Raw genomic sequence first — 19,633 nt, 5'->3', positions numbered from 1 at the left:
ATAAAATGTAAGAAAACATTGCCTAAATTAGGAAGAATTCCAATTAGCAGAGCAAACTTTGCCCATTTCTAACTTCCTCTAGGCAATAATGCTAGTAAATAAGCCATCTCTGACAGACTTTTGGCTACAAATTCAGAATATTAAGTTGGGGGATTTTTTCTTTCATATTATCTACTGGTTCTTTCCCTGGTGCCCATGAACACACCCAAATTTCCTCTATGCTTGTGCAAGATGCCACCCCCTTTGTTATGTGGACATTTGGGATGTTGAAAGGGAAAGAAAAGGAAGTTTGCATGTGGAACACTGATAAAAATCAGCGTGAGAAGAGACCCCTCTAGGGATACCTTCCTAACCAGTCTAAATAGGAACAGCTAAGTTAGCTCCAGTCCAGAAATAAAGAGAGCTGGAAAAGGTATCTTAACCTTTTATCAATCTTATGATATCATTCCTGGGCTATGTTTTTAGAATCATCACTTGATTCTTACCACTTCCACCTGCTATTTTCTTCCCTATCTTTCCTTTCTCTGTTAAACTCCTTAAAAAAGCTATCTATATCTATTTCCTGTCCTCTGACCTTTATGCCCTCTGCAATATGGCTCCTAACTGTATAATTTACTGTCTGCAAAGTTACAGGAAATATCTTAGTTGCAAAATCTAATGGCCTTTTCCCAACTTTCTTGACTTCTGCAGGATTTGACACTGTTGACCATCTTCTTCTCTCTGATTTTTTGTGACTATTGTAAAAATGGAGACTTGAATCCAGAACTTCAGTCCCCAGAAGTCCTTGCTCCACTTCCCCAGAATGCTTTGTAATATCACTGAATTCTCACCTGGGCCAAGATCGAGATGGGGTATTTAACCTGATTGGAAAGGCTTCTGGACTCTCTTCTCTTCCTGTCTCTGCTGGTAAGCAGACGCATCTCATGATGTGAGTGAAATTGAATTGGGCCTCTTGGCCCACCTGGCATGTGCCTTTCTTACTTGTATTTTCCTAAATTCCTTATCTTAAATAAACTTCTAAAAATATAATACTCCTTGCAGAGAGAAACTAATTTCTACCTGCCCCAGTTTCCCCAATTTTTAATCTTTACACTGTTCTTTCCTGTTTCTTCTCCTACTCGTCTGACAATTCCTCATAACTCCCTTACTAGTCCATATTTTCCATGTCCACTAATTGTGAGTGTCCCCCACAGCTCTGTCTTGGGCTCCCCACTTTTGTCTCTATGCTTCCTCACCTGGTGATTTCATCAGCTCCCATAGTTTTAATCCATCTATACAGATGATTCCCAGATCTTTTTTTTTTCTTTTAAATATTATTTTATTTGGTCGTTTTCATACATTATTCACTGGAAACAAAGATCGTTTTCTTTTCCTCCCCTCCCCTTCCCCCCCCCCCCCCGCCTTTCCCTCTCCCATAGCCGACGCATGATTCCACTGGTTATCACATGTGTTCTTGACTCGAACCCATTTCCCTGTTGTTGGAGTTTGCATTATAGTGTTCATTTAGAGTCTCTCCTCAGTCTTATCTCCTCCAACCCTGTAGTCAAGCAGTTGCTTTTCAGCGGTGTTTTTACTCCCACAGTTTATCCTCTGCTTGTGGGTAGTATTTTTTTTTTAGATCCCTGCAGATTGTTCAGGGAAATTGCATTGAAACTAATGGAGAAGTCCATCACCTTCGATTGTACCACAATGTATCAGTCTCTGTGTATAATGTTTTCCGTTCTGCTCCTTTCGCTCTGCATCACTTCCTGGAGGTTGTTCCAGTTAACATGGAATTCCTCCACTTTATTATTCCTTTTAGCACAACAGTATTCCATCACCAACATATACCACAGTTTGTTCAGCCATTCCCCAATTGAAGGGCATCCCCTCATTTTCCAATTTTTGGCCACCACAAAGAGCGCAGCTATGAATATTTTTGTACAAGTCTTTTTGTCCATTATCTCTTTGGGGTACAAGCCCAGCAGTGCTATGGCTGGATCAAAGGGCAGACAGTCTTTTATCGCCCTTTGGACATAGTTCCAAATTGCCCTCCAGAATGGTTGGATCAATTCACAACTCCACCAGCAATGAATTAATGTCCCCACTTTGCCACATCCCCTCCAGCATTCATTACTTTGCATAGCTGTCATGTTAGCCAATCTGCTAGGTGTGAGATGATACCTCAGAGTTGTTTTGATTTGCATCTCTCTGATTATAAGAGATGTAGAGCACTTTTTCATGTGCTTATTAATAGTTTTGATTTCTTTGGCTGAGAATTGCCTGTTCATGTCCCTTGCCCATTTGTCAATTGGAGAATGGCTTGATTTTTTGTACGATTGATTTAGTTCTTTATAAATTTTAGTAATTAAACCTTTGTCAGAGGTTTTTATGAAGATTGTTTCCCAATTTGTTGCTACCCTTCTGATTTTGGTTACATTGGTTTTGTTTGTACAAAAACTTTTTAATTTGATGTAATCCAGATTATTTATTTTGCATTTTGTAACTCTTTCTAATTCTTGCTTGGTTTTGAAGTATTTCCCTTCCCAAAGGTCTGACATGTATACTATTCTGTGTTCGCCTAATTTTCTTATAGTTTCCTTCTTTATGTTCAAGTCATTCATCCATTATGAATTTATCTTGGTGTAGGTGTTGATCTAAGCCTAATCTTTCCCATACTGTCCTCCAATTTTCCCAACAGTTTTTATGAAATAGTGGATTTTTGTCCCAAAAGCTGGGATCTTTGGGTTTGTCATATACAGTCTTGCTGAGGTTGCTTGCCCCCAGTCTATTCCACTGATCCTCCTTTCTGTCTCTTAGCCAGTACCAAATTGTTTTGATGACCGCTGCTTTGTAATATAGTCTGAGATCTGGGACTGCAAGACCCCCTTCCTTTGTATTTTTTTTCATTAATTCCCTGGATATCCTTGATCTTTTGTTCTTCCAAATGAACTTTGTTATGTTTTTTTCTAAATCAGTAAAAAAAATTTTTGGAAGTTCCATGGGTATGGCACTAAATAGATAGATGAGTTTGGGTAGGATGGTCATTTTTATTATATTGGCTCGTCCTACCCATGAGCAGTTAATGTTCTTCCAATTGTTCAAGTCTAGTTTTAGTTGTGTGGAAAGTGTTTTGTAGTTGTGTTCATATAGATCCTGTGTTTGTCTCGGGAGATAGATTCCTAAGTATTTTATTTTGTCTTGGGTAATTTTGAATGGGATTTCTCTTTCTAGTTCTTGCTGCTGAGCTGTGTTGGAATTATATAGAAATGCTGATGACTTATGTGGGTTTATTTTGTATCCTGCAACTTTGCTAAAGTTGTTGATTATTTCAATTAGCTTTTTGGTTGAGTCTCTAGGATTCTTTAAGTAGACCATCATGTCATCTGCAAAGAGCGATAATTTTGTCTCCTCCTTGCCTATTTTGATGCCTTCGATTTCTTTTTCTTCTCTAATTGCTACTGCTAGTGTTTCTAATACAATGTCAAATAATAGAGGTGATAATGGGCATCCTTGTTTCACTCCTGCTCTTAATGGGAATGGATTTAGTTTATCCCCATTGCAGATGATATTAGCTGATGGTTTTAGATATATACTCTTTATTATTTTTAGGAATGACCCTTCTATTCCTATGCTTTCTAGTGTTTTTAGTAGGAATGGGTGTTGTATTTTATCAAATGCTTTTTCTGCATCTATTGAGATAATCATGTGGTTCTTGTTGGTTTGCTTGTTGATGTGGTCAATTATGTGGATAGTTTTCCTAATGTTGAACCAGCCCTGCATCCCTGGTATAAATCCTACTTGATCATGGTGGATGACCCTTCTAATCACTTGCTGGAGTCTTTTTGCTAGTATCCTATTTAAGATTTTTGCATCTATATTCTTTAGGGAGATTGGTCTATAGTTTTCTTTCTCTGTTTTTGGCCTGCCTGGTTTTGGAATCAGTACCATGCTTGTGTCATAAAAGGAGTTTGGTAGGACTCCCTCTTTGCTTATTATGTCAAATAGTTTGTATAGTATTGGGATTAACTGTTCTCTGAATGTTTGATAGAATTCGCTGGTGAATCCATCAGGCCCTGGGGATTTTTTCTTAGGAAGTTCTGTGATGGCCTGTTGGATTTCTTTTTCTGATATGGGATTATTTAAGAAAACTATTTCTTCTTCTGTTAGTCTAGGCAATTTATATTTTTGTAAATATTCATCCATATCACCTAGGTTGGTATATTTATTGCCATATAGTTGGGCAAAGTAGTTTTTAATGATTGCCTTAATTTCCTCTTCATTGGAGGTGAGATCCCCCTTTTCATCCTTGATGCTATTAATTTGCCTTTCTTCTTTCCTTTTTTTAATTAAATTAACCAGTACTTTGTCTATTTTGTCTGTTTTTTCAAAGTACCAGCTTCTAGTCTTGTTTATTAGCTCAATAGTTCTGTCACTTTCTATTTTATTAATTTCTCCCTTAATTTTTAGGATCTCTAGTATGGTTTTCTTCTGGGGGTTTTTAATTTGTTCATTCTCAAGTTTTTTGATTTGCATTTCCAATTCCTTGGTCTCTGTCCTCCCTAATTTGTTAATATATGCACTCAGGGATATGAATTTTCCTCTAAGTACTGCCTTGGCTGCATCCCATGAGGTTTGAAAGGATGTTTCGCCGTTGTCATTTTCTTCAACGAAATTGTTAATTGTTTCTATGATTTCTTCTCTAACTATCCGATTTTGGAGTATCATGTTATTTAATTTCCAATTAATTTTTGATTTGGGTCTCCATGTACCCTTGCCGATCAATATTTTAATTGCCTTGTGATCTGAAAAGGCTGCAGTTAATATTTCTGCTTTTCTGTATTTGAGTGCCATGTTTCTATGACCTAGTGTATGATCTATTTTTGTGAATGTGCCATGTGGTGCTGAAAAGAAGGTGTATTCTTTTTTGTCCCTATTTATTTTTCTCCATATGTCTATTAATTCTAATTTTTCTAAGAATTCATTCACCTCTTTTACCTCTTTCTTATTTATTTTTTGGTTTGATTTATCTAAATTTGATAGTGGTTGGTTCAAGTCTCCCACTAATATGGTTTTTCTGTCTATTTCCTCCTTCAATTCTCCTAGTTTCTCTATTAAAAATTTGGATGCTATACCATTTGGTGCATACATGTTGATTAGTGATATTTCCTCATTGTCTATACTTCCTTTTAGCAGAATATATTTACCTTCCCTATCCCTTTTGATCAGGTCTATTTGTATTTTGGCTTTGTCAGATATCATGATTGCAACTCCTGCCTTCTTTCTATCAGTTGAGGCCCAAAAGGTCTTACTCCAACCTTTAATTCTAACCTTGTGAGTGTCAACCCGTCTCATATGTGTTTCTTGAAGACAACATATGGTAGGGTTTTGGGTTCTAATCCAATCTGCTATTTGTCTACGTTTTATGGGTGAGTTCATCCCATTCACGTTCAAAGTTATGATTGTTATTTGTGGATTCGCTGGCATTTTGATATCTTCCCCTAGTTCTGACCTTTCTTCTTTAGCTTTCTCCTTTTGAACCAGTGATTTACTTTAGGTCAGTCCCCCTAGTCCCCTCCCTTGAGATGCTTCCCTTTCTATCCCCTCCCTTTTTATGCTCCCTTCCCCTCCCCCCTCTCCTTCCCTCCCTTTTTGTACTCCCTCCCCTCTCCCCCTCCTTGATTTTCCTTTCTTTCTTGCCCTAATGGATAAGATAGAATTCAGGATCCCACTGGATCTAGATGTTCTTCCCTCTCAGATTTGATTTCACTGAGAGTAAGGTTTAAGTAATTCCACTTCACGCTCTCTTCCTCTCCTTCTCATATGAGAGTTCTTCCCCTCCCCTTCCCATGTGTATCTTTATATGGGAAAGATTATTCTATTGATTCCCCCCCCCCTATTTCTTGAAGTTAATCTTAGTATTATCGCGGTTCCCCCTCCCTTTTCCTTTCTTTGCCCCAACTTTCCCCAAATCTTCTTAATGCCCCAATCTTTCCCTATGCATGTTTCTTCTAACTACTCTTATGATGATACAATTTATGAGAGTTACACAAAACATTTTCCCCACATATTAATATATATAATTTGATGTAAATGTAGTCCTTATAGAAGAGAGTTTGACTTAAAGAAAAAGATAAGATTTATCTCCTTTTCCCTTTCTTTCATATTTACCTTTTCATGTTTCTCTTGCTTTCTGTGCTTGGATATTGAACTTTCCACAGAGCTCTGGTCTTTTCTTAGCAAATGCTTGGAAATCTTCTATTTTGTTGAATGCCCATACTTTCCCCTGGAAGTATATAGTCAGTTTTGCTGGGTAGTTGATTCTTGGTTGGAGACCCAGCTCTCTTGCCTTTCTAAATATCGTGTTCCATGCTTTGCGGTCTCTTAGTGTGTTAGCCGCTAAGTCGTGTGTGATCCTTATGGGAGCCCCCTTATATCTGAAGCTCTTCTTCTTGGCTTCTTGTAGGATTTTCTCCTTTACTTGGAAGCTCTTGAATTTGGCAATTACATTCCTAGGCGTTGTCTTTTGGGGATTTAGTATAGAAGGTGTTCTATGAATCCTTTCTATTTCTATTTTGCCCCCTTGCTCCAGAACGTGGGGGCAATTTTCTTTTATAATCTCCTGTAGAATACTATCCAATTTGTTGTTTACCTCTGGTTTTTCTGGGAGACCGATAATACGGAGATTTTCTCATCTTCCTCTGTTCTCCAGGTCTGTGACCTTCTCAGTGAGATATTTTATGTTTTCTTCCAATTCATTAATTATTTTGGTTTGCTTTATTGATTCTTGCTGTTTTATCATCTCACTTTCTTCGAGGTGCTTAATTCTGGTCATTAGGGACTGGTTTTGCTTTTCAGCCTTGTCTGCCCTTCTATTGGATGCTTCGAGTTCTTTTTCCAATTGAGCATTCTTATCTGTCACACAGCTGATCTCTTTCTCCCATTTTTCTTTCCAGGTTTCCATCTTTTGGATAAGTTCCAGTTTGAGATCTTCCAGAGCTTGTTGATAGTTTCCATTTTGGGAGGCGTGTTCTGAATTTTTTGGATTTCCTCCTCATTCTCCTCTTTTCCTTGGGTACTCCCACCATAAAAGTTTTCAATAGTCACTTTTTTCCCTTTCTTCCTGGAGGCTTGATTTTGGGCCATGTGAGCCATCCCTTTGGTGGTTTTATTCCCCTTTCCTTTTTGGTCTGGGGTCTGGGTTATATGAGCGGTTTTTCTGTGAATTTAGGTTGCTTCAGACTAGTTCTTCCCAGCCTCCGAGCCCAGGTATTCAGCTCCGCCCAGATAATCAGCACGTGGTCCTCGTTGTTCAGCGCAGCCCGCCCCAAGTACAGCTCCGCTGGATTCTCCAGTGAAAGCGCCCTGAGACGTTTTTTCCTGGCAGTCCCCAGATCCCAAGGACCCTGGAGTGCCCCCCCCCAGACAGAGACGCTCCCCACTCACTCGCTGTCCCGGTGAGCACTCAGGTAGCTCACTCTGGTTTAGTGGGGGAGGTGGGGTGGGGGAAGGGCGGCTCAGTTCACTTTTCTGTGCAAGCTTTTCCTTCTTATTTTAGTGTGGAAATGTTCAAGCCCCACGTACCTTTGCCTCTGTGGGGTACTGGGGAGTCCTTCTGTTCCTTCAAAGGTGATTTTATGCTCCTTTGATGTAGTCTATTTCGTTCGGTGCCGGGGAGAGGAAGCGTGTGGCGTCTAGATTGCAGCCATGATTACCCGGAAGTCTGATTCCCAGATCTTTATTAACTAGCCCTAATTTCTCTCCTGAACTTTTTACCTTGTATTAACATCTGTTTATTAAATGTTTCTTACTGTGTGACTCTGGGCAAGTCACTTAACCCTATTTGCCTCAGTTTCCTCATCTATAAAACTAGTTAGAAAAGGAAATGGAAAAACATTCCATTATCTTTGCCAAGAAAATTCCAAATGGAATCCTGAAGAGTTGGACATTGACTGAAATGACTCAGTAACAACAACATAAACATCTAAGCTCAATATATCTGAAACACAACTATTTTCCCCAAAAAATACATTCCTCTCTAAAGTTTTCCTATAAGCATAAAGAGCTCCACTGTCCTTGTGGTTAGCTAGTTTTCACAGCCTTGGTGCTATCTTCAACTCCTTACTCTCACTCACCCCACATACCTAATCTATCTCCAAATATTGTTGCTTCTTTTTCCATAGCATTTTTTGTACTTGCACCATTGTCTCCACTTATGTAAGTACCACCCTAGTTCAACCCCTCATCAACTCTCATCCAAACTATTGCAGTATCCTCCTAATTGGCCTCCATCCTGTAGGAATATAAGTTAGAAATAAAACTGGTTTCAGTGGTTAGTTGCAAGAAAGGAATTTTGAGATAAGCCCTGGGAGAGGATTCTGGTTAGGAAAAGGAATTGTGAGAATTTGAACTGAAAATCAATTGAACTTCACTTCGAAGCTTCTTGGATTTCATCTGAGCTGGAAGTAGGTCTTGTCTCTCTGCCTACATTTCTGTCAAGGTGAAGGAGGGGTTTTGCTCTAAGAGATTCTCCCTAGATAACAAGGATTTCGTGGAGAAATCTGTCATCTAGGTAGAGGATTTATTTGGAGAAAATCAATTTTCCTTGAGTCCAAAGATCTTCTGCCAGTGGTTCAGCTGCCAGAATTACTCTTGGGCTAAGGTAATACAAGGCTTTCCATCTATAACTTTGGGTTACTTAATACAGCAGCCAAACCCAGAGGTTTTTCTCATTCTTTATTAATTACTGGTAGGAAGATTAGGTTAAGTGAGATAGCTTGGGAAAGGGTTTTAGGCAGGACAGGGAGCTGTAGTCATGGCCCAGAGAAGAAAAAGAAGACTTAGCAGTTGGGTATGGAGGTAGTTTGAAGAGTGGTGGGGCCATAGCTGCCAGTTTCCTTTATTCCTTTTATTAAAATAAACTTTGTTTCCACAATACAAGGGTTTGGTGCTTAACTGGCCCTGAGGAGCTCATAGGTGGGTTGTAACATCTAACATCCCTCTAGTACAGTTCCTCATTACAATTCTCAGAGATGGCAGATTTCTTAAAACTCGTCTGGCCATATTTATTGAGCACCACTCAACTCCTGGCAAAATTCTAGAGGAGATTACTAAAGGAATGCTTCATAAATTTTCAGAAAATAAAGCAAGAGTTAGAAAGAGCCAATTTATCATCAAGAATAAGTGACAGGAGGCAGCTGAGTGGTACAGTGGATTGAAAGCCAGGCCCAGAGACAGGAGGTCTTGAGTTCAAATTTGACCTCAGACACTTCCTAGCTGTGTGACCCTGGGCAAGTCACTTAACCCCCATTGCCTAGCCCTTACTGTAAGGGTTATAAAAAAAAAGAAAAGAAAAAAGAACAAGTGACAATAAAAGATTGTGAGATAGATAATGAACATAACAATAATAGATAACAAGGTTTACAAAGCACTTTATTCATTTCTATCCTCATAATGACCCTGAAAGGAATATGTCATTATTATACCCAATTTAGAGATGAGAAAAATAAGGCTGAGAAAAGTTAAGTAATTTGCCTAGATTCACAGATCTAGTAACTAATCTAAGGTAGGTATTAAAGTCAGCCCTTCCTGAATTTAAAATTTACATTTAAAATCAGAGAAGCTCAGTTCAAGCTCCTGTTCTGACATGCTCCTATCCTGTGACCCTAAGAAAGTCACTTTGACTTTAAGAACCTTGGTTTCCTCGTGTATCATAAAGATACTGGACTAAGTGACCTCTAAAGTCCCTTCCAACTCTAAAGCTATGAATAACTCCATTTCTTTTCTTGACAGGTTTCCCAAACTAGACATTCAGGGAGATGCTACAGATTTTATCTAGATTTCAACAAAGTATTTCTCAGATTGGTTATCCATATGAACAAATGGACAGATTTAGTCCAGATACAGTTTAGCCTAGGACAATTGTCTAGATTAGAAGTAGTTAAATGATTGTCTAAGAGTAATCATTAAATTACTGGTTAAAAGAGAATTGAAGTGGCTCTTAGGTCATTCAGTGGACAGAGAGCCATGGCTGGAAATAGGAGGTCCTGGGTTCAAATCTCAGTTCAGATCATCCTTAACTGTGTGACTAAGTTAAGTCACTTAAACCTCAATTGCCTAACACTTTCTATTCTTCTGTTTTGGAACCATTAGTGTCAATTCTAAGACAGAAGATAAAAGGAGGGAGAGAGAGAGAGAGAGAGAAAGAGAGAGAGAGAGAGAGAGAGAGAGAGAGAGAGAGAGAGAGAGAGAGAGAGAGAGAGAGAGCATTGTGACAAGTCTAGAGAAAACCAGAAAACCGTCCCTAAAACTGAAAACAACCACAGAAAAAACACTGATAAAGAAACAGGAAAAGAATCAGAGGCAAGTCTCTCTATCCAGTCTAGAAAGGCAAAGGACAGAGCCAGTTCCTGATTAAGGATCTTGCAAACAAGAGAGATTAGTCAAGGACTGAACCCCCACTAAGCTATCAAAAAACTAAAACAAAAGTCAAAAATTGAGGCAAAAGTGGAGCCTAATACCAGCTATCCTCTCTGAACCAGCAGTCAAAGATTATAGAGAGAACAGGGCCAAAACAAGGCCAACCCAACCTGTCTAAGAAGGCTGGAGGGGTCTGGCCTAATCACAAAATTCTATCCCAAAAAACTGAGGCTGAAAATAGAAGTAAAAAGAATAAAATACCCCCCAAAATACTATCAGTTAAGAGATATCCAAAAGGCAAAACCAGAAGAAGAAAATAACCCCAAAACTACAAGCAGAGGCTAAGAGAAAAGAAAAATTAATTGACCATAAAGACTATAAAAGTGAATGAAAGAAATTAAATAAGAGGTAAAAAATCAAATAAAAAGTAAAATAAGAGTTTGGAAAATCAAATATTGGTTGGCTAATAAATGCCTATTGCCTATTGAATTAAACTGTTCATTCTCTACATTTAGCAATCATTTCTATAGCAGTCCAATGTGAATCTTTCCACCCTTCTACTGAATTCACATCCAACACCTTGGGGAGCATTAAAGGTGCTGCTATCTTATGGCATACGAAAAATACTCCCTCCGTGCTGTTAGTAGAAAAATAGTGTCCAAAGTGGGAAAAAACATGGAAATGGGACGATTTTTGTAGGTTGTCTGAAACTGAGCTAGAAGGGAAGAAGTGGCTGTAGGATGTCAAAACTTTCTATGCTAATCCAACTCCCTCATTTACCTGTGACCAAGAAGCAGTGACTTCTCTGAGGTCACACAACTACTGAGTGGTGACCCTGATACTAGAGCCCAAGTCTTATGACTCTCGACCCAGGTCTCTTTAATATATGATTTTAACATTAAAATGTGTGTATACAAATATATATATATATATATATATATATATATATATATAGTTTTTATTGTTCAATCATGTCCAATTCATCATGACCTCATGGGATTTTCTTGGCAAAGATATTAAAGTAGTTTGACATTCCCTTCTCCTTTATGTTCCCATTTTACAGATGAGGAACCTGAGGCAAACAGGGTTAAGTGACTTGCCCAGGGTCACACAGTAAGTGTCTGAGGCCAAATTTGAACTCAGATCTTCCTGACTCTCTACTACCTGGCTACCCCCATATATGTGTGTGTGTGTGAGTATATGTATACATTATATGTGTGAATATCTATCTCAGTGTGTGTATATATATATATATAAAATATATTTGTGTGTGTGTGTGTATATCTCAATACTCAATGCCTTAGAGGATGCCGTATCTCCATTTATACATATGTGAAATTTATATTCATATTCATATTCATGAAACTTCATATGTAGATGAAATAGAGACATAGCATCCTCTAAAGCACTGAGCACTGAAATAACAAGAGAGTAAACAGTCATTGGTATCTTGCGGTTCTAAGTTGCTATGAGCCTCCTATTTGTTCTCCCACCTAAAAGCAAAGGCGCTCTCACAGCCCATGAATGACTAAACTCTTGCCACCTCATTCCAGCTATTCTGAAAGAGAGACACAATGACTATTGCTGGGATGAGTCCAAGCCACCCTGAGCCAGAGGTTGTCCCCTCAAAGAAACTAAAACTCTTTCACACTGATTTGGACAAAGGAGGCGGGGGGAAAGGCAGAGAAAGACCACAGAGGAACAGTCCAGAGGGGTCTTCCTCCAGAGAGGACAGGTACTTCTCCATGACACTTTGGCCAAATGGCTTGCCTATTTATTGCTCCAAGATTCATCAGTTTAAATGCAGTAATCCTTCTGCTTCTGCAGCTCTCAGGGAATAAATCAAATAAACAAACAAAGCAGCCACTGTGAAAACAGGGTGTGAAATGGCAGAGCAAAATCACCTTTATTAGCCAGCTAACAAAAGCACTCCTGTGTATTGCAGTATCCATTTTGAACAGTATCCAGAAGCAAAATATGATACAGGAGACATCCTGAGAACAAAGACCACGATACCCATTGAAACACTGAAATGATCAGGAGCTGAGACCTTCAAGAAAAACCAGTCCTAGTGACTGATCAGGAATAATCTTGAAAACATTTTATTTTTTAGCCCTCCCCAGAAGTGGGGTTAGGACCAAGGACTTGGTGCTACACCCCCGCAAGAGTAGGATTGTGGTTGAGCATTTTCTATCGAGCAGGTACCCGGAAATCAAGGATCCTGAAGATTCTTGGAGCAGCCTGACTTCAGTATCGGCCCCCAGAGCAGGGCACACAGACCATACGTGGTCCACAGGCTGTGCGGGGCACACTAGGGCTGCAGGCGACCGCTGTGGGGCAGGGGAGGCAGGGTTTGCAGGGTGAGAAATCAGGGGTACAGGGGTTACAGGGGAGCCTAAGGCAAAGAAAAAGATAGTTAGCACCATTGTTTAATGAGTCCTTTTCAAAACTCAAATCAGTAACCTAGGAGAAGTGAAAGGCAAAATGTTATAAATGGTGTATTCAGAGTAAAATGGGCAGCAGCCTATCCTTCAAGGGTACTTACTTGCAGTCTTCACTCTCCAGAAGGCCTCTATATGTGGCAATTTCACATTCCAATCTGGCCTTGACATCCAAGAGAACCTTGTATTCCTGGTTCTGGCGTTCCAGGTCAGAGCGGATGTCAGCCAGCTGGGACTCAATGTTCCCGATCATGCACTGCATCTGGGACAGCTGGGAGCTATAGCGACCTTCAGTTTCTGCCAAGGTCGACTCCAAAGCATCTCTCTAGAAGCAGAAGAAAGATGGGTTTAAGGGAAGCTACCATTTATACGACTCTAGTGATCCATTCATTCAATCCCATTTGACAGGCATTATTCATACAATTCAATTCCATGAACATTTATTAAGTCTATGTGAGAGAGCAACTAGGTTGCTCAATGGATGAAGTGCTGGACCTGGAATCAGGAAGACTCATCTTCATGAGTTCAAATCTAACCTCAGACGCTTACTAGTCATTTGACCCTAAGCAAGTGAGTTAACCTGTCTGCCTCAGTTTCCTCATTTGGAAAATAAATTGGAGAAGGAAATGGCAAACCACTCTAGTATCTTTATCAAGAAGACTCCCAAATAGGGTCACAATGAGACAAATAAAACTAAAACTGAACAATAACAATTTTTCCATTTTACTCTTACCCTATAAAGAGCCTGTCCCATCCTATCCTAACTGTATAAACCAAACCAACACTTAGGGCTGGGACTGGTCTATCATTCTTTGGTTCCTACACTATAATTCTTAGGGTTAGAGGAACTAGGATTGAAAGAGACAGTGTGGGAATAATGCAAAAAACTCTAAAATTGGAAGTCAACAACCACCACAGTTATGTGAAAAGCAGTGAGATTTGAGGAATGGTTTTGGAGTTAGAAAAATCTAGGTCTTTGTCCTGACACAAACTAGCTTTGTGGCCACATGAAAGTCATTCAACCTCACGGTGCCTTGAGGCAACTCTAATACTACTATCAGTTATCAAAGAGTCTCTGATCTGTGTCAGTGGACAATTTCCACATTCATGATCTAGTGCAGTTCCATGTTAAGTGCAGTGTTTTAAGTACTGGCCCCTAGGGAAGAAGCAAAGCTTTAAAAGTCTTAAGATCCACCAAGAAATGGGGCAGTTGGACAGCTCAGTGGATAGAGTACCAAGCCTAGAATCAAAAGGACCTGAGTTCATATCTGGCCTCAGATGATTCTTAGCTTTTGACCCTGGGCAAATCACTTAACCTTGATTGCCTAGTCCTTGCCTTTCTGTCATAGAATTAATACTAGGACAAGAAGGCAAGGACTTAAAAAAATTCACTGTGAAGGTATTTAAAGACCAATGATACCCAAAGAAATATATTTGTCATACTGGAATCGATATGATTTCACTGGCATATGGAACTCTCAATGAAGAAACTTTCTCTAGAAAAGAAAATTGACACTTTTCTTTTCCACTTATAATCTTAGAGAGTTGCCCAGGCATGGAGACATTAAATATTTCCCATGGTCACTCACCCAGCATGCCTCAGAAGGTCTTCCTGGCTCCAAGGCAACCCCTCAATCTACTATACCTTGTTCTCTCATTATGTAAAGACCAAGAGAATCTCCCCATAGCTGAGGACCCAGGATCCAGACATGGAAGTCAGGGGGAGTCAGGAGACCCAGCCGCTCACCTAGCCAAGCCACGATAGAATGAGTTTGCAAAATAATGAAGCACTGGCAAGGTCCCACTAAGCTGGCACATGCCAACTGGAAATCCAAATAAGTGTCTCATTTGAGATCAATCCATAATTCTCCATGTGTCACCAGCCCTGTGACCTAAGCAGTATCGCCTCTGTTTCCTGACATCTGTGAGTAACGAGTAATTACTCATAAGCTTTATCTCTTCCTTCACGTACATAAACACAGAAGCCATTGCTTGGACTTGTCTATTCCTCCTGGGCCTTGAATCTATAATCATTGAGCTTTTCACAAGATTTAAGATCTGGGCTCAGGGTGCAATGCAGGTTCCTTTGCAGGAGGCCCTTGACTGCCAAAGAAACTCAAATCCTGTGATAGTCATTGCAATTTTTAAAACCTTTTACTTTCCATCTTAGACTTAAGACTATGTATTAGCTCCAAGGCAGAAGAACAGTAAGGGCTAGGCAGTGGGTCACACACCTAAAAAGTGTCTGAGGTCAGATTTGAACCTGGGACGTCCTTTCTCTCTGACTCTCAATCCTAGCTGCCCCCTAGTCATTACATTTTTGTATAAAGAATTGTAGGCAAAGAATTGGAGGAGGAAAAGCAGGTAAGTGTCTATGCAGCTAGATTTTTTTTTTTTAAAAAAACCTCTTACCCCTTCTTAGAATCAATACTGTGTATTGGTTCCAAGGCAGAAGAGTAGCAAGGGCTAGGCAATGGAAGTCAAGTGACTTGCCCAGGGTCACACAGCTGGGAAGTGTCTGAGGCCAAATTTGAACCTAGGACCTCCCATCTCTGGACCTGACTCTCAATCCACTGAGCCACCCAGTATGTAGCTAGATTTTAGAAGAAATTCTAAGGATGTGAGGGCTGCTGCTCACCAGGCTGTTCTGGGCCTGCAGCTCGATCTCCAGGGAGTTGACCGTGCGTCTCAGCTCAATGATCTCCGACTGGCAGTTCTGCAGCTGTTCGGAACTGGACACCACCTGCTGATTCAGCTCCTCTGTCTGAAACACCCCCCACCCAAAAGGGACTAGGTTAAGAGCCAATCCCTTGGCACCAGAGGTCTGAGCGGCCAGAGGTCCCAGTAAGTGGTTCCCCTACCTGGGTGTTGAACCAGTCCTCAGCATCCCGGCGGTTGTTCTCCACCAGTGTCTCGTACTGGCACCTCATGTCATCCAGCACTCGGTTCAGGTCAACAGGTGGGGCACAGTCCACCTCTATGTTGAGCCTGTCACCAAGCTGACAGCGCAGCGCGCTCACTTCCTGGCGAGGGAGAAGCAAGCATCACCCAAAGACCTCACAAAGTCTCCCCCATCCAGCCCCAAGGGTCAGTTTTTACCTCCTCATGATTCTTCTTGAGACAGAGCAGCTCCTCCTTCAGGGACTCCACCTGGGCCTCCAGGTCAGCCTTGCACAGGGTTAAGTCATCCAGGATCCTGCGCAGGCCATTGATGTCGGCCTCCACCAGCTGGCGCAGGGACACCTCTGTCTCATACCTGTATGCACAAAATGGTTCCAACGATGAGAGATGCAAGATTAAATGCCTATTTTGTAGACCTAGAGAGGTGGAAGGGACCTCACAGAGCCCCTTCTTCACTTTACAGAGACCCAGAAAAGAGAATTTGACCAAGATCATACAAGTAAATTTCAGAGGCAAGATTTCAATCCAGATTTTCTGAATTCAGAAACTTGGCTTTTCCTCCCTCTGCCATATTGCTTCCTAGTTAGAGATTAAAAATCAATTCTTTTCTTGGGGCAGTTAGGTGGCTCCATGCATTGAGAACCAGACCTAGAGACAGGAGGTCGTGGGTTCAAATATGACCCCAAATACTTCCTAGCTGTGTGACCCTGGGCAAGTCACTTAATTCCCATTGCCTAGCTTCTACCATTCTTCTGCCTTGGAACCAATACAAGATATTGATTGTAAGATAGAAGGTAAAGGTTTACCAACAAAAAAAAAATCACCTCTAAAATTATATTGGAGACATTTCATAGGGTTCTAAGTCTGAAGTGAAAAGGGATGCAGACACTATTTAAACTAAAGATTCTTAACCTCTTCTTGTGTCATGGAGTCCTTTGATAAACTGGTGAAGTCAATGAACTTGTTCTCAGGAGAGTTTTTTTTTTTAATTCATCAAATAAAATGTATGGGATTTTTAAAATTATACTTTTCCCCATCCAAGATCATGGGCCTCCTGAAATTCAAACATGGACTCCTTTTTCCATGAACTAAGAATTGTTCAACTATTCCAATTTCCACACTTTACAGATGAAGAGGCTGAGGCACAGCACAGTTGAGTCTTGCCTAAGAACACATGGGTAGTAACAATCAAGGGCAAGATTTGAAACAAGATCCTCTGATTTCAAAGCCAGAAGCCTTTCTACTATGCCTATCTGAAGTTTACAGTGAAAATATTAGTTATAGCATTGTCAATCTCCAGGTTCATACAGTCAGGTGGGAAGATATCTAAGTATAAGACCAGTTCCATGCCCCTTTCAGAAAACTTACTTGGTTCTGAAATCATCAGCAGCCAGTTTGGCATTGTCAATCTGCACCACCAGCCTGGCATTCTCTGCCTTGGTACAGAGAGTCTGGAAACAAAGGGGCAAAAAATATTAGTAAATGAGCTTTAGAAATGCTGTGGAGTAATCTAGAGAAAGAACTGTTTAGTAGAAATGCAGAAGAAAACATATGACTTATCACTTGTTTATTTGGGTTTATGACTTGGGAGTTTGGTTTTATAAGATTATTCACTTACAAAATGAATTTGGAAATATGTTCTGCATGATAATACATGTATAACACAATGGAATTGCTTATCAGCTACAGGAGAGGGGAGGGAGGCAACCTGAATTATGTAACCTTGGGAAACTTATGTGTAGATTTGTTCCTGGAATAAAATAAAGAAAAAAAAAATTTTAAAAAAAGAAAGAAATACTGGGGTGGTAGAGGCCAGATGGAAATAGATCAGGATCCTTCAGGAACATTTCCTTCCAAACTCCTGGAGAACAAGTTTTTCATCTTTTTTGTTTGTTTGTTACATTAAAATGATCTCCCACCTGTACTAGAGAAAGCGTTATTTAACTAGGTCTTGTTATATTTCTATTATATCAATTTTATTCTTCTGGAGGTAAACATATACAAGTCATTGTTCAAATTCAAAGGCAAGAGTAAAGAATCTGTGTCCTCCAGAATCTGAATTTTGTTTTTCTGTCTGCATATGTCTCTTAATAGATCAAATTTCAAAGAAAATGGGCTGGGGAAAGAAAAAATTTTGTTTTGGAGGCAATGTAGTACAATGGAAAGGGAGACATGTTTAATGAAAACCGAAATTCAAATTCCTAATCAGCACTTACCTGCCTAAAGGCATCAAGGTGGTATAAAGCATAGAGTGCTGGGCCTAGAGTCAGAAAGACCTGAATTTCAAATCAGGGCTCAGATACTTACTAGCTGAGAGATCCTAGGTAAATCATTTCAGCTATGTCTACCTTGTTTTTCCCTACTGTAAAATGAGGCTAAAAATAGCATTTATTCCCAGGGATGTTGTGAGGATCAAATAAAATAAAATTTGTAAAGCACTTAGCACAGTGCAAGTAATTTATAAATATTTACATCCTTCCTTCCTTCCTTCTTTCTTTCCTTCCTTCTTTCCTTCCTTCTTTTCTACTTTCTTTCCCTTTTTCCTCCTTTTCTTCTACTTAGTAACTGTGGTACTTTAGGCAAGTTACTAATCTCACCAGGTTTCAATTTCCTCATCCGTAAAAATGAATGAGTCAAACTAAGGTCCCATGTAAATCTAGGGTCCTGTGATTCTAAGTCATTTACTGTGTGTATGCCCCTCCTGTGTAACTAAACTTTAAGAGGAAACTTGTTGCATGGTATCATCTGGATTATCAGAAGATATCAAATCAATTTGAAATTTTTTATTTAATTAATTAATTTAGAATATTTTTCTCTGATTCCATGATTCATGTTCTTTTCCTCCCCTCTTCCCACACCTTTCCTGTAGCCAACGAGCAGTTCCACTGGGTTTTACGTGGGTCAAGAAGACATCAAATCAAGGAGCACCTGGGTAGTTCAGTGGATAGAGAGCTTAAGTTGGGAGATCCTGGCTTCAAATTTTACCTTAGATACTTCCTAGCTGTGTCATCCTGGGCAAGTTATGTAACCCTGATTGCTACTTCATTTTCATAACCCTTATCACTCTTCTGTCTTAAGATAAGGGTTAAAAAAAAAAAGAAGATATGAAATCCAACCTGTATGGAAGCGCTTCTCCCATGGTACGGTGATAGAATATTGCTGTCTAGCCTCTTACCTTCTTCTGCAGCTCCTCAATGGTCCTAAAGTAGGACTGGTAATCAGGGCACATGTAAGGGACTTGCTGCTCACACCACTCTCTGATCCTGCCCTCCAGGTCTGCATTCTCCTTCTCCAACTGGCGCACCTTCTCCAAGTAGTTGGCCAGACGGTCATTCAAGAACTGCATGGTCTCCTTCTCATTGCCATTGAGGATGCCCTCACCAAACCAGCCCCCAACCCCAGAATAGCTGGAAGAGAACCCACTAGTGGGAGGGCAGAAAGCAGGCAGCCAGCTAGCGGTCCGACACCTGGGTCTGCCTAAGCCAACAGAGCAGGTTGAGAAGCTCCGGCCACCATGAGAAAGACTAGGGAGCTTGCAGGAGCTGCTGGAGTACACTGTGGATATTCGAGTGGATCCCCCACTTGCCCCACACAGACCCTTGAGAGAGCCAGAAGAAAAGGAGGTTTTGTAGCCCTGGGAAGCCATTGTAAGTTTCCTGTGGATCAGGTAAGCGGGTCCCCCAGATCCTGAAAACCCTTCCTTAGCTCTGGCTTTTATATCCCCAAACCAGTGGGCGTTGGCATGTTACAAAGAGTTTTCTCCTCATTAAAGTTAATTCTAATTTCTACCAGAACATCTCATTAGCCTGTTATTTAGCTGCCCGTGAATACTGCCTCGCCTCATAAAAATGCGCTCCGTTTGGTGGACGGCTAAGTCAAGACTCATCTCTCCC

At 40.3% G+C, this 19,633-nt stretch overlaps 1 protein-coding gene across 1 annotated transcript; it reads right to left on the bottom strand.

The window, feature by feature from the left end:
- Positions 1 to 12,285: 12,285 nt before the first annotated feature.
- KRT35 (keratin 35) lies at positions 12,286 to 19,433 on the bottom strand. The gene is made up of 7 exons (XM_001368055.4): positions 18,916 to 19,433; positions 17,109 to 17,191; positions 15,939 to 16,095; positions 15,701 to 15,862; positions 15,478 to 15,603; positions 12,944 to 13,164; positions 12,286 to 12,793 (listed from the first exon to the last, which is right to left on the bottom strand). The coding sequence occupies exons 1-7, from the start codon at positions 19,384 to 19,386 to the stop codon at positions 12,646 to 12,648; spliced, it is 1,368 nt and encodes a 455-aa protein (XP_001368092.1). The 5' UTR covers positions 19,387 to 19,433; the 3' UTR covers positions 12,286 to 12,645.
- Positions 19,434 to 19,633: the final 200 nt, after the last annotated feature.

Source organism: Monodelphis domestica, chromosome 2 (genome assembly GCF_027887165.1).
Source record: "Monodelphis domestica isolate mMonDom1 chromosome 2, mMonDom1.pri, whole genome shotgun sequence".
In the NCBI taxonomy this organism is placed as follows: domain Eukaryota; kingdom Metazoa; phylum Chordata; class Mammalia; order Didelphimorphia; family Didelphidae; genus Monodelphis; species Monodelphis domestica.
This window is presented reverse-complemented; position numbering and strand designations above follow the sequence as displayed.